This window comes from Rhinolophus ferrumequinum, chromosome 8 (assembly GCF_004115265.2).
Source record: "Rhinolophus ferrumequinum isolate MPI-CBG mRhiFer1 chromosome 8, mRhiFer1_v1.p, whole genome shotgun sequence".
In the NCBI taxonomy this organism is placed as follows: Eukaryota; Metazoa; Chordata; class Mammalia; order Chiroptera; family Rhinolophidae; genus Rhinolophus; species Rhinolophus ferrumequinum.
Window position 1 is genome coordinate 58,266,108 of NC_046291.1, and position 14,065 is coordinate 58,280,172.

The window sequence follows — 14,065 nt, forward strand, 5'->3', positions numbered from 1 at the left end:
TTTTAAAATGGAATCACTTAAAATAGTTTTGGTAGAACAGTGATATGAAAAAAGTCATATATATAATTTGAATTTTGTCTATAAAATGCATTCACGATTGAAAGGCATTCAAGTGTTCTGCACTAATTTAGTTTCTTGTATAACACAACAAATGTCAGAAATTAAAATGATTTGTGTTCTCTTTTATTTGTGGTGGCTGGATGTTGGTGCAAATAAGCCTCAAAACACATCTAACTCTTTTTGATGTCTGACAAAAATGCTACCACAGAGAATTATGAATTTAGATTAGTAGTTGTAAGTAGATGCGTCTGGAGTTTAACCTGGAGAATATAAATGAAAAGTTTTTCCCCCCTGGACTTGTGCAGACTGTTGTTTAAGGTTCTTTATTTATTCTTAGTCTTTACTTGATGACAGGAAGCTGGAGGTACTTTTTGGGTGTGCCATTTTAAAAAGCTTATCTAGTGTTGACTCCATCCTCAGTGTCTTTCAGGCAGGGATTTTTAGAATGTAACTGATTTTTTTTTTTTTTCTGTAAGCGAGAGTACCTTTTTAAAATCAGTAGTCTTAGAGCAAGAAAACCGAGAGAGAAACTGATGCACTTATTTGCATTTGGGTATGGAAAGTCTAACCAAATATAGAACACTGGTCACACATGATGTATTCTAGCCTTCTAATAGAGTGTCTTTTTGTTTGTTTTTTTCTGTGTTGTTTTGTTTTGTTTTGGGGATCAAACCATTTTGTTGAGTGCCTTCATCGGTGGATCAGAAGGTTAGGGAGGTCAAGGAGATCCGAGTTCTGTCTTATGTCTCAGGCCCCTCAGGGATCTCTCCTGCTTCACACCTGACAACAAGCAAGTCCACCTTTAGATACATTGTGTTTCATTGAATCTAAGATGCCATCAAATTTTGGATACACCATTATTTTTTTTTTTACTATGAAAAGAAAAAACACTGCCAGTTAAACTGGTACATTGTTCTTGACATTTTTTTATTCAGGCATAATTTACGTATGCTAAAAATTTTAATTGACCTAGTTTAATATTTAATTCTGCAAGTTTTGACACACACAACCACCATCAAAATTGAGATATAGTACAATTCCATACACAATATAGTAACACTTAGTTTTAATGTTATATTTGATGAAATTGAAAGGGATTTTAATTTGATGTATTTTCATCATACCATTCTTGCACATTCACGAAAAGGAACATACAAAGAAAATAATTAAAAATACACTTCTCCATATTCAGAGTTTGACTCTTCTATTGAACTCAGAGTTAATGGTTACTGTTTCACTCAGTCTTGTCCTTAGCAATCAAGAAAGTGAAAGAGGATTCAGCACTTCTAGAAATATGTTCTATAGCACCTGGGACTTGTACCTTATGTTTGTTACACAACTTTCAGCGACCGTTTTTTTCTTTGGCTAACTCTAGGTTTTATTTTTTCCTCCACTGAGTAACATGTCCCTGGAAGTTAAACAGCTTCTGTTTAAAGTCAAAGTCAGTACTTCCTGACCAATTGATGCCTTAATGTTATTCTTGCTGGATGCATGAAGTCATTGGTTTCATCAGCTGTTTGTTGCTTTCAAATATCTTTGTCTTCTCCAAGATATTTGGCAACTTCTTTGCCTCCTGTCATTTCGCTTGTTTGGCAGTACCAACATGTGTAGCATAAGGAAGCGCATAATTCCCCAAGGATTATGTGGGCATCTGGGACCACATGTGGGCACACCTACATCATAACTATGACATGGCCAACATCGATTAAAAAATGCCACTGAGTGTAAGATACAACTAGACATCATACTTGATTAGCAAGTGAAAAAAGTGTGCATTAGAAGTTTTAAAATATGGTATTATGTCCACCACTGTACATTTTTATGCACGAATAGATTGAGATACAATTAGTTTAGCATCATAGAGCTACTTAGGAGCAAAGTTGGGGCCAGACACTCGACTTTCGTCTGTGCTAGTTTGAAGTTCTTTTTATAATACTGTAGGAGAGATGTTTCGACCTAACAGGAGATTGGTGTGGTAGCAAAAGTATTGGCCTGGTGGTCAGACATTCTGGTTCTGCGCTTACAAACCTGTAAGCACAGGTTTGTGACTCTGGAAGTAATTTATATTCCCTGCGTCTCATTTTTCTCATTTGAGAAATGGGATGATAATGATACCTACTTCTGAGGATTATTGCGATGATTTTATTTAACTATTATATGGTACATGCTTCATTGTCTAATTACTATTAGATTACTTTCTAATAACTTGGATTTTTAGAAATTAAGCTTTTTTAAAAAACAAAGTTTGTTTTGTCACTATTTATGTTCTTCAGAGCCAAAAATGTGAAGTTGATAAAATGATAAAATCAGTTACTTAGAGGTTAAATGTCATCATTGCCATCGTTGGGTTTTTTTAATGCTCTGAGACTTGGCTATTAGTTTTTGAAGACTAATTCCTTAATTTTGAGCTATTTTACATTTAATCTAGGAAACTAATGCTGTAGAATTTTAGACCACAGCACTGTTTTTATATTAATCTTCTGATCGTACAGATGAAGAATAGGGACCCCCCCCACCAGCATGACCTCCTCAGAAACAAGGATTTTGCTGTCTAGAGAAATTTTATTATATAATGTACAAGTAATTCATCATGTTTGTTATTTAATAGAGAATATTTATTTTCTTTGTACTTGGGATTTTATTCCAAAATGGTTTATATGAATGTTCTTAAACATATCTACCAGAATATTAAAATACATCAACTGCATAAATCTTTCAACTTTGTGGCTTCAACAAAAATGTGGGAATAGATTGGTGAAGGTTAATTCTTTTCTTAAAATTTATCAAATATAAATTTTATTCATATCCAATTAAAATAATAGGACTTATATCCTAAGTCAACAAAATATTGTTTTAGACAAGAATGGGAATAATTGAGCTCCTTAATGTAGTGGTACTTTATGATGGCGGTATAGTCTGATGTTTAAAGAATTACAAGTGTGGTCTAGTGCTGTTCCCAAACATACATTGAGACTATTTAGTGAATGTTGTAGAAAGTACCACATTGTTTAGCTATAAAAAGAAACATTGTTCTTACTTTTTAATACTGTGAATGGGGCTACAAACCAGCTATTTCGGGTAGAAAGAAACAGTTCACTTTACTTAGTGATTGTTTCAAATGCAGTAATATAGAAAACACTATACTTTAAAATACTGTGAACTTTTGTGCTCTATACTTCACCCAAAATTTCAAACTTAAAAAAGACAATGTGGTGTTTTTACTTTTTAATGTACTTAAGTACATTATAATTTTTTTTACATAAAGGACTTATGTATTTTGCTAATCTTTACTAAATTTACACAGTGCATTGGAAAACTGAACTGAGAATAAGGAAGTGAGTAAATAATGTAAGGTCAGAATAGCCAAAGCAGATGTCACAGAGTTCAAGCATTTTTCTTGAAGGGCATGAAGAGATTCCTTACTCAAAACTTACCAAATTTTTAAAAAACATTTAATCCTAACAGATATGACTGATTCCAAAACTAAAGTCAGGTTTTAGAAGTAGTGATTAAGAAAAGTGGAGATGAACAAATGTGATACACTAACAGCAAGTAGTGATGGCTGAAAGAGAGGAGACAGAAAAGCTATTAGAACTAGACTCAAGAACTCTACGTGCGGGCCCATACATATCAGTAAGGTCACAAGATATTATATAATCCAGCAAGGATATAGCATTAAAAATAATATTTGCCAAGATAAGAGCCCAGAGACATCAAACTAAGGTTAAATATGCTGAGTATATTTTAAAAGGTTGTAAAACTAATTATAGACTGGGCTAGACGAAAACATAGTTTATTTCCACAAGTATGAAATATACAGAGACATTCATTGACCCAAAGATATTATTTAGAATAAAGTTAAAACAAAAAACACTTGACCATATGGAAATAATAATTGAATTCTCCTAAATGTTAAGGTAACAAAAAAGGAATCAAAATAACAATTATAGACTACTTAGAAAACTATGCTTATATGATAATAAGCAGTACCCAGAAGCAAATATGTAAGTATACATACTGTATTTTCATTGTAAAAGTGGAAAATGAGAACATGAACTAAGAAATTCAACTTATGATGGTAAAACAAAACAAATGAAAGGAGGAGGTAGTGACTAATTCATATATAAGCAGGAATTAATGATTTAACAAATATAGAATTAAAAAGTATATCTTTTTTTTTTTTTGAGGGGGAGGACAACCCAGATCTCTTGCAAAATAAAAAAAAGACCAAAAATATTGTAATGAATTCCAAAGTTTATATGTTACAAGAATAATAGATATGACTTATGATGATAGGCTCAAAATTTCAAACAAAATGGATGACTATCTAGAAAATATATAAAGTAAAAATTTGAATCAATCAATTATAAAAAAAATATGAAAAATGTTATCAGAGGGCTGTCTTCCAAAAGGCTCTGGAGGCAAGCTTATTCGGCCTCCTAAGGAATAGATAACAATTAATAGCTTTATGAGCATAGACAAAGCTAGGAAGTTTCTTAAGTTTATTTTACATAGTGAGCACATCTTTACTGACATTTTACAAAGAAATTGCACAAAATGAAAGAAGCCATCCTCTCTTATAAGAACAGAGCTGTAAAAATGCAAAACTAAAAATGCAACACAAAGTCCAATTTATCAGCATATTACTCTGTCCTTGAATAGGATTATTACAGGAATTCAAAAATGGCTTAATAGTTGAAAACTCTTCATGTATCACTTTAATGAATCAAAGAAAAAATCGTGCCCAAGATTACATAGTTTGTAAGAGGCAGATATTGGTGTCATACTCAGTTTTATGATGTATCTACAGTTAGCTAGGCATGATCCATGCCTGGAAAGTCACTCTTAGTTCTCCTTATAAATGAAGATACTTACCGTAGACTTCTCTGAGGTCGTCTACTCTGCCCTAGCTCCCAGTTTTAGGAAATACCCATCTCTCTCATTCAAAGGGCTCACAACCTTCTGAGCCAATCTAGGTCCATGACTTTATGGCTGTCATTCGTCCGGTGACTTTGCTGAGTGCCTGCTCAGGTATCTGGGGAGACAGGTCAATAAAAGATGGTTTCTGCCTGGAAAAGCTCCTGCTCTATCAGTACTTCTCAATTCTGTAGGAAACTGTTTTTGAGAATATATAAGGTTTTTTTTTTCCTTTTAATGGTCATTTTTTATTCAACTCTATTAGAAAACAATATCAATTCATTGGTTTGATGTTATTGCTTAAAAGAAGTTCAGTTGATTAAAATATATCAGTAACACATTTATGATGCACTAATATGGAGGAAACCTTGGAAGGAAACAAAGATTGAGAAAGATCATGTGGTATAACAGGGGAACTCAGACAGTGAGAGAACTATTCTTTATGTAACTGAAGTGTGAGTCCTTATAACTTCTGCTCTATAGTTATATAGGGATAGTTATCTACATAGAGGTATATGTAAGTCTGTCCTCTAGAGAGACAAATTATTAAGTGGTCTTTCCACCATGAAACAGCTCTTCTCAAAAGATGCATAGCTATTCTCAGAAGATGATGGAAAATTAAAAACTTAGAAATGGAAGGATATTGATTAAACAATTGATTAAACAATATGTCAGGCCAATAGAAAATATTATAGTTAATGAAAAGTTAGCAGCTTTATCATTGAAATCAGAGATGAGTCAAAGATACCTGCCATTCACCATTACTATATAACTTTTTTCCTGAAAGTTTTAGGTAGTGCTATTATATAAGAAATGGCAATGTGGGGTATACAAATTTTAAAAAGAGTATCAGTTTCCCCCTCCACCTTTCCTCTCTCTCTCTCTCTCTCTCTCTCTCTCTCTCTCTCTCTCTCTCTCTCTCTCTCTCTCTCTCCTGTCCTTCCCTACCCCTCCCTTTTTCTCTTCCCCTCCCTCTCTCCCTTCCTCCCTCTTTTGGTAAATAAACTACCTAATACCTAAGAGAATCAAGGGAAACATTTAAAACAAATGAAAAGATCTAGAAAGTTGTCTGGATATAAAAGTTAACTTGCACACACATATTAGAATGGCTAAAAGTTGAAACACAACACCGACTGCTGAAAAGGATACAGAGCAACAGGAACTCTCATTTATTGCTGGTGGAAATGCAAAATAGTACAGCCACTTTGCAATGGAGTTGGGCAGTTTCTTACAAAACCAAACAAACATATTCTTAACCATACAATCCAGCCATCACAGTCCTTCATAGATACCCATAGGAGCTGAAACCTTAAATCCACACAGAAACCTGTACAAGAGTATATGTGCCAGCTTTATTCAGAATTGCCCAAACTTGGAAGCAAGCAAGATGTCCTTCAGTAGGTGAATGGATACACAAACCATGGTGTACCTGTACAATGAAATATTATTCAATGATAAAAGTGAGTTATCCTCATTTAGTCAGGAACAGATATAGAGGAAATTTAAATGTATGTTGCTAAGTGAAAGAAGCCAATGTGCAAGGCTGACTACTGTATGATTCCAACAATATGACATTCTGGAAAAGGCAGAACAATGGAGACAATAAAAAAAAAATCAGTTGCTAGAAGCTTAGGATGGAGGACGGAGGAATGAATAAGTGGAGTATGGGATTGTAGGGCAGCGAGCTATTCAGTATGATACAGTAATGATGAACACGTCATTACATGTTCGAAACCCATAGAACTGTACAACACAAAGCGTGAACCCCCATGTTAACTATGGACTTTCATAATGATGTATTAATATTGGTTCCTCGGTTGTAAAAAACGTCCCACACTAATACAGCATGTAAATAATAGGGGAAACCTGGGGGTGGGCAGGGTACATGAGAACTCTGTACTTTCTGATCGATTTTTCAGTAAACCTCAAAATGGCTCTTGAAAAAGTCTGTTAATTAAAAATATTGCTATAGAAATGTTTACATCTTGGCCCCTAGGCCACTTTAGGCCATCATCATTTACTTCCAAGTCAGTGGGATCAACAGGGGAGGGGAGATTATGAGAGGATGTGAGAAAGAAAATATTAGCCCTTCTATTAATACTGGTAAGTAACTTAATAAAACCCAGAAGTTAGACTTCATTGATATTTAAGGTGTGCTTAGTCACTGAGGAGGTCACGGAGTTTGTAGCTCAGTCTCTGTGTAGTTGTGCCATGGGAGGAGAGGTCAGTGTGCAGTGCTGGGGGCACTGTGCTAACCTCACGTGGTTATTACCTGTCAGCATATTGTAGTTTACGTGTCCCTGATAAGAATTTTACACATCATTTTATTTATAAACTAATCTACATGATGAACAGGTATGCATGTCTGCAAAGAAATCACACACTGAACATGATAAGAATACAAGCCCAGTGAACTACAAGAAAAGAGCAACGCTGGCAGTTGTGATCGCAGTGTAAGCTTTCTGTCAGCTGTGTTATAAAAGCAGTAAGATTTGATAAGAATTGGAGCTTAAAAAAAGTTATCAGACCATTTGAAATAAAGATTTACATCTACTTTTACTAATATACTATTAATAAATGTTTCATTTTATCATTTTTCAATTTCACTTTTTTAAAAAAATTTTTCCCATTACAGTTGACATTCAATATTATTTTCATTAGTTTCAGGTTTATAGCGTAGTGGTTAGACATTTATATAATTTAAGAAATGATCCCCATGACTAACTAAATACTCACCTGGCACTATTCATTATTATTACCATATTATTGACTATATTCATTCCCCATGCTGTACTTTATATGACTATTTTGTAACTGCCAATTTGTACTTCTTAATCCCTTCACCTTTTTCACCCACCTCCTCAATCCTCTTTTCATCTGGCAACCATCAGTTTGTTCTCTGTATCTATGAGTCTGTTTCTGTTTTGTTTGTTCATTTATTTTGTTCTTCAGATTCCACATATAAGGGAGATCATACGGTATTTGTATTTCTCAGTCCAACTTGTTTCACTTAGCATGATACTCTCTATGTCCATTTATGTTGTTGCAAATGGTAAGATTTCATTCCTTTCTTGTGGCTGAGAATTATTCCAGTGTATATGTACCACATCTTCTTTATCCAATTGTCTGTTGATGGGCACTTACGTTGCCTCCATGTCTTTGGCTATTGTAAATAGTGCTGCAGTGAATATAGGAGTGCATATATCTTTTCAAATTAGTGTTTTGCATTTCTTTGGATAAATACCCAAGAGTGGAATTGCTGGGTCATAAGGTAATTCTGTTTTTAGTTTTTGAGGAACCTCCATACTGTTTTCCATAGTGGCTGCCCCAATTTGCAGTCCCACTAAGAATACACGAGGGTTCCCTTTTCTGTACATTCTCACTAACACTTTTTTGTTGATTTATTGATGATAGCCATTCTGACATGTATGAGGTGATATCTCATTGTGGTTTTAATTTGCATTTCCTTGACGCAAATTTCTTTTCATATGTCTGTTGGCCATCTGATATCCTCTGGAGAAATGTCTATTCAGGTCCTCTGCCCATTTTTTATTTGGATTGTTTGGGGGATTATTTTGGTGTTTAAATTGTGTGAGTTCTTTATAAATTTTGGATATTAATCCCATATTGGATATATTATTGTGACTATCTTCTCTTATCCAGTAGAGTGTCTTTTCATTTTGTTGATGGTTTCCTTTGCTCTGCAAAACTTTTTTAGTTTGATATAGTCCTATTTGTTTATTTCTTTCTTTTGTGTCCCTTGCCCAAGATCAGAAAAATATTACTAAGAGCAATGTCTGAGAGTTAGTGCCTATGTTTTCTTCTAGGAGTTTTATGGTTTCAGGTCTTAGATTTAAGTCTTTAATCCATTTTGAGTTTATTCTTGTATGTGGTGTAAGAAGGTGTCTAATTTTGTTTATTTTTTTGCATATATCCAGTTTTTCCAGCACCATTTATTGAGTAGTAGATGGTCTTTACCCCATTGTATATTCTTGCATCCTTTAATCATAGATTAAATGACCATATAGATGTGGGCTTATTTCTGGGCTCTCTATTCTGTTCCATTGGTCTATGCATCTGTTTTTATACCAGTACCATGCTGTTTTGATCACTATAGCCTTGTAGCATAGTTTGATACCAAATAGCGTGATACCTCCAACTTTGTTCTTTTTTTCTTAAGATTGCTGTGACTGCTTGGAGTCTTTTGTGGTTTATATACAAATTTTAGGATTCTTTGTTCTAGTCCTGTGAAAAATGTCATCGATATTTTGATAGGGATTTCATTAAATCTATAAAATGCTTTGGATAATATGGACATTTTAATGATGTTAATTCTTCCTACCCATGAGAACAGTATATGCTTCCATTACTTGTACCTTCTTCAATTTCTTTCTTCAATGCCTTATAATTTTCTGAGTTTAGGTCTTTTATGTCCTTGGTTAAATTTATTCTTAGGTATTTTATTTATTATTTATTTATTTATTTATTTATTTTTGATGCAATTGTAAATGGGATTGTTTTCTTAATTTCTCTTTCTGACAGTTCATTATTGGTGTATAAAAATGCAATCAATTTCTAAATATTAATTTTGTATCCTGCTACTTTACTGAATTTCTTTCTCAGTTCTAATAGTTTTTTTGGTGGAATTTTTAGGATTCTCCATATATAGTATCGTGTCATCTACGAATGATAGTTTTTCTTCTTTTTCAGTTTCAATACCTTTTATTTCTTTTTCTTGTCTGATTGCTATGGCTAACTAAGTCTTCTTCAATTTCACTTTTAAAAAGTACCTGTGAATATGTTATTTATAATTATGGGTTGGTGAGTCAGCTTTTTCCTGTCACTGATAGAGTTTTCTGATCAAATAATTTTGGAGAATGCTGGTCTGGTTTACTCCACTTGGCTTTCCTGCCTCTGGTCTAGCTAGCTTTCCTCCAATTGATTCTCCGTGTCAGCAGGGAAAGCACTCTTAAATGTAACCCTGATTCTGTCACTTTCTTGCTTAAACACTTCCTTTCTATTTTTTTCTTTTTTCTTTTTTATGCTAAGAGCCAACTTCAGTTCTATAAAATACACTGGTAGGAGTCCTGCCTTCTTCTCCAGCCTTACCTTTCCTATCTCAGTCCCTAAAGTAGCTCTCTCTCTCTCTCTTACCTGTGCCTAGAAGACTTTCATCTCTTCCTTCACTAGGCTGTGTTTTTCTCATTATTTGGTTATGCTGTGCTGTCATTTCTTCCAAAAGACCTTTTCTACCTCTAACCCTGGTGAGGTGTACCTTTATGCAGCCATTGACAAGTCAGCTTGGCCAAGACTATTGCTATTTGCTTGTCTCCATTGAGACAAACTTCAGCAAATATCTCTAGGACTTACCACCACAACTTCCCTAGTGTTTGTAATACAAATTTATAATTAGGTAGGTTGATTAAAACCATATTTTGAAAGGAAAATACATGGGAAAAGGATCCTGTACAATGTTGGTTAATAAAAGATATATTATAAACATGTTTATCTCAAAATACATTAGATAAAAGATCATAAATAGTGCTAGTTTTGTTTTTCACACTTTGTTCTTAACTCTTTTATCACTTTTTAAAGGCAGCATCACATATTATTACTAAAGATACATTTATTGAAAGACAAGGAAATGTGCAACATCTAACTTACTTAATGTAAAATAGTTAAAAAATAAATGTTACTTTCTAACTTATCCAAAAGTTTTGGTTTTTATTCTATGACCAGGTTTACAACCTATGATAAGATCACCAAGGCTTTAGATAGAAAAAATATTCTTGTATTTAAGAAAATACTTAGATTATAAAAATTGAATTAAAACTATATTGCAACCTCTCGTCCTTGATTGAAGTGGCAATTTCTGTTCTTCAGAAAGAGAAGGACCATTTAACACTATTATGTCGCGTGATTATTTGATTTTGGACAACTTCTCGTCACATCTTCCCTTAATTATTCATTTCTGTTTGCCTCCCTCTCACCTTTCCTCCCTTCCTTCCTTCTTCACACCCTTATTTTAGGTTCGAGTGTGATTTTCAAATGTTATCCCCAACTTATTGGTAGTAAATCTCATTGGATGTTTCTCAGAGAATTTTAGATTTTTAAAAAGTTATGTATCAAACTACTGGTGTTTCAAAGAATAAAACCTGCTAGAATTAAAGTATCTCAGAATTCTATCTTAATTTTGTCGCATTTTTCCAATAGCCTACATCCCTCAACATAATTTATGCTCTGACTTCCTTCATCACATCATCCAGTGGACCTTACTTGGAAAGTAAAGCAACACTGTCTGATGAATGATGCAATGGAAGCTGGGCACACAACCTCTCTTGCTTTCAGTAACCCCCATCCTGTGCTTTTTCCTGCTGGACTGGTCCAAATGAACTCAGTTTTTCCACATTTAGATCATTCCCTGCCACAAAATTCATTATTGGCAGGTACGTGCACATGTTTGCATGTATGAATTGTTAAGCTTAACCTTTAATATAGAGGTAAACGTTTGATATACGTATGGGCGTTATGCTGGATATTACTGCTTCACATTATTAGATGATACCTTATGTAATTATGATGAGTGCTTCCTATGTACCAGGTATACTATGCTGAATGCTGTGAGGTCTACAAAAATATATATCTTTTACTTGTGTTTTTTTTTTTTTTTTTGCAGATTCTTAACTTTAATTCCCTACAAATATACTTTTTGTTTTGTTACTAGCATTTATGTGTGAATGTTGATCCGCTACTAGATAACTGAGAGTTGACTCTACCTAAATAACAAATATAAAAGATGGTAAATATTTTACATCTTTTTTGGCATACATTTTTAATCTGTTTGCTAAACTGGATTTCTGTGTACTAAGCTAAAATGAACTTTCAAATATACTTCATGTGTAACAATAATCAGGAAATACATTATTATGTTCTTTTTTTTCTTTTCCTTTTGAATACTCAAGAAATAAAACATACTATTCAAATGAAGAGCTGTGTCTATAGGAGTTTGTTCTATAACCCAATGTCCCTTCAGCCTCTGGAGCCCATCATTCTGCTGGAAATATACAGCATATTCACAGGTAATGGAAGTAAATGTATTATTTACTTGTGCAGTTGCCTCCTCCTGTCATGGACATTTTTCTTTAAAGTACAGTAGAGGCAGGAACAAACAGAAAATTATGTGGCAGTCTGGATATTGGTAAAGGTCATTCTATTAAAATATTTTATTACTGTAGTAGAATTGACTTTTACTGGGTGTACAGTTGTAAGAATTTTGAGCCATGCACAGATTCATGAAAACTCCACCAGAATCAGGACACAGAACAATTGTAATCCTCCAAAAATATTCCCTCTTGCTATTTCTTTGTAGTTAGACTCTCCCCCATCACTAACACCTGGAGATTACTGATATATTCTCCGCCACTATAGATTGGCTTTTTCAGAGTGTCATAAAAATGGAATGATAACCTTTTGAGACCACTTTTTTTCACTTAGCATAATGACTTTTATGTATATCAGTAGTTCCTTTTTATTGCATAGTGTAGTATTCCATAGTATGGGTGTACTGCAGTGTGTTTATCCATTCATTGGATGCCACTTGTGTTTCCAGTTTTGAGTCATTATGGATAGAAAATCCACATACACATTTTGTTTAAACATTAAGTTTTCATTTCTTTTGTGGATAGGAAAGTGATTGCAGAATCATGATAAGTGTAGATTTTCTTTATAAGATATTTCCAAATGATTTAACAGAGTGGCTGTACCATTTTGCATCCCATTGACAGTGCATGAGAGTTTTATTTGCCCTGCATTCTTACCAGCGCTTGGTATTATTCATATTTATTTCAGCCATTCTAATAGGTGTGTAGTGATAACTGATTTTGTTTTTAATCTACATTTCTATAATCGTGCTTATTGTTAAAGAACTTTTCATGTGCTTATTTGCCATCTTGATATCTTCTTTAGTAAACTACCTAAGTCCTTTCCTGATTTTTAAATTGGGTTGTGTTCTTGCTGAATATTCAGTTACTTATGTATTCTGGATATAAATTCTTTGTCTAATGTGATTTGCAATTATTTCCTCCCAGGCTGAGGCTTACCTTTCATTCTCTTAACTGTGTATTTTATAGAGTAAAAGTTTTTAATTTTGATAAGCTCGAATTTATAAAATTTTTTCTTTTATGTATTGTTCTTTGGTGTTTTATTTAAGAACTCGTAAACAAATCCCAGATCATGAAGATATTCTCCTATGGGTTTTTAAAATGTTTTAAAGCTTTTCATTTGTACTTACATCTGTAATTAACTTTGACTTCATTTTTGTTACAGGTATAAAATTTAGAACTAGGTTCCCCCCCTTTTTTTCCTAGCATACTGATGTTCAATTATTCCAACATCATTTGTTGAAAAGACTATCCTTTCCCTGTTGATTTTGAAACTTTGCCAAAAATAAGTTTTTTTTTTGTATCTGTATGGCTCTGTTTCTGAACTCTGTATTGTGTTCCATTTGATCTATGTGTCTGTTTATCAATACCACACTGTCTTGTTACTGTAGCTTTATAGTAAGTCTTGAAATTGAGTAGTGTGGGTTCTCCAGCTTGTTTTTCTTGTTCAAAATTGTTTTTATTCTCATTCCTTTGCCTTACTGTATATTTTAGAATCAGCTTGTCTATATCCACAAAATCCTGCTGGGGTTTCGACTGGAATTTTGTTAAATGTATAGGTTAATTTGGAAAGAATTGACCTCTTTACTGTGTTGTGTCCTCTAATTCATGAACATTGTATGTCCCTCCATTCAGTTAGATCTTCTTTGATTTCTTTTATCAGTGTCATGTAGGTTTCAGAATACAGATCCTGTATACATTTTGATGGAGTTAAACCCAAGTAGTTTCATTTTTGTATTATTTTAAAAGTGTTCATTGCTATATATAGAAATACTTTTGGTTTTTACAGAAGGAAATAAAAATGGCATTTTTCTTCTTTCTCTGGTTTAAGAGACCCCCTTCCTGCTCCGTGACCCTAAACTGCAGGGTTTTTCCTTTCATTCTTTGTTTGCATCTATTATCGGCTTCTGAGTGTTGGGCCGCCTTGA

General features: G+C 33.6%; 1 protein-coding gene across 1 annotated transcript in view; it reads left to right on the forward strand.

Annotated features, from left to right (window-relative positions):
• The window catches only part of LOC117025559 (translation initiation factor IF-2-like), a 38,255-nt gene extending 26,198 nt beyond the window's left edge, over positions 1 to 12,057 (forward strand). Inside the window, exon 5 of the mRNA XM_033111467.1 lies at positions 11,940 to 12,057. Within this exon, the coding sequence (XP_032967358.1) occupies positions 11,940 to 11,979 (40 nt within the window). The 3' untranslated portion in view covers positions 11,980 to 12,057. The remainder of the gene's footprint in view (positions 1 to 11,939) is intronic.
• Positions 12,058 to 14,065: the final 2,008 nt, after the last annotated feature.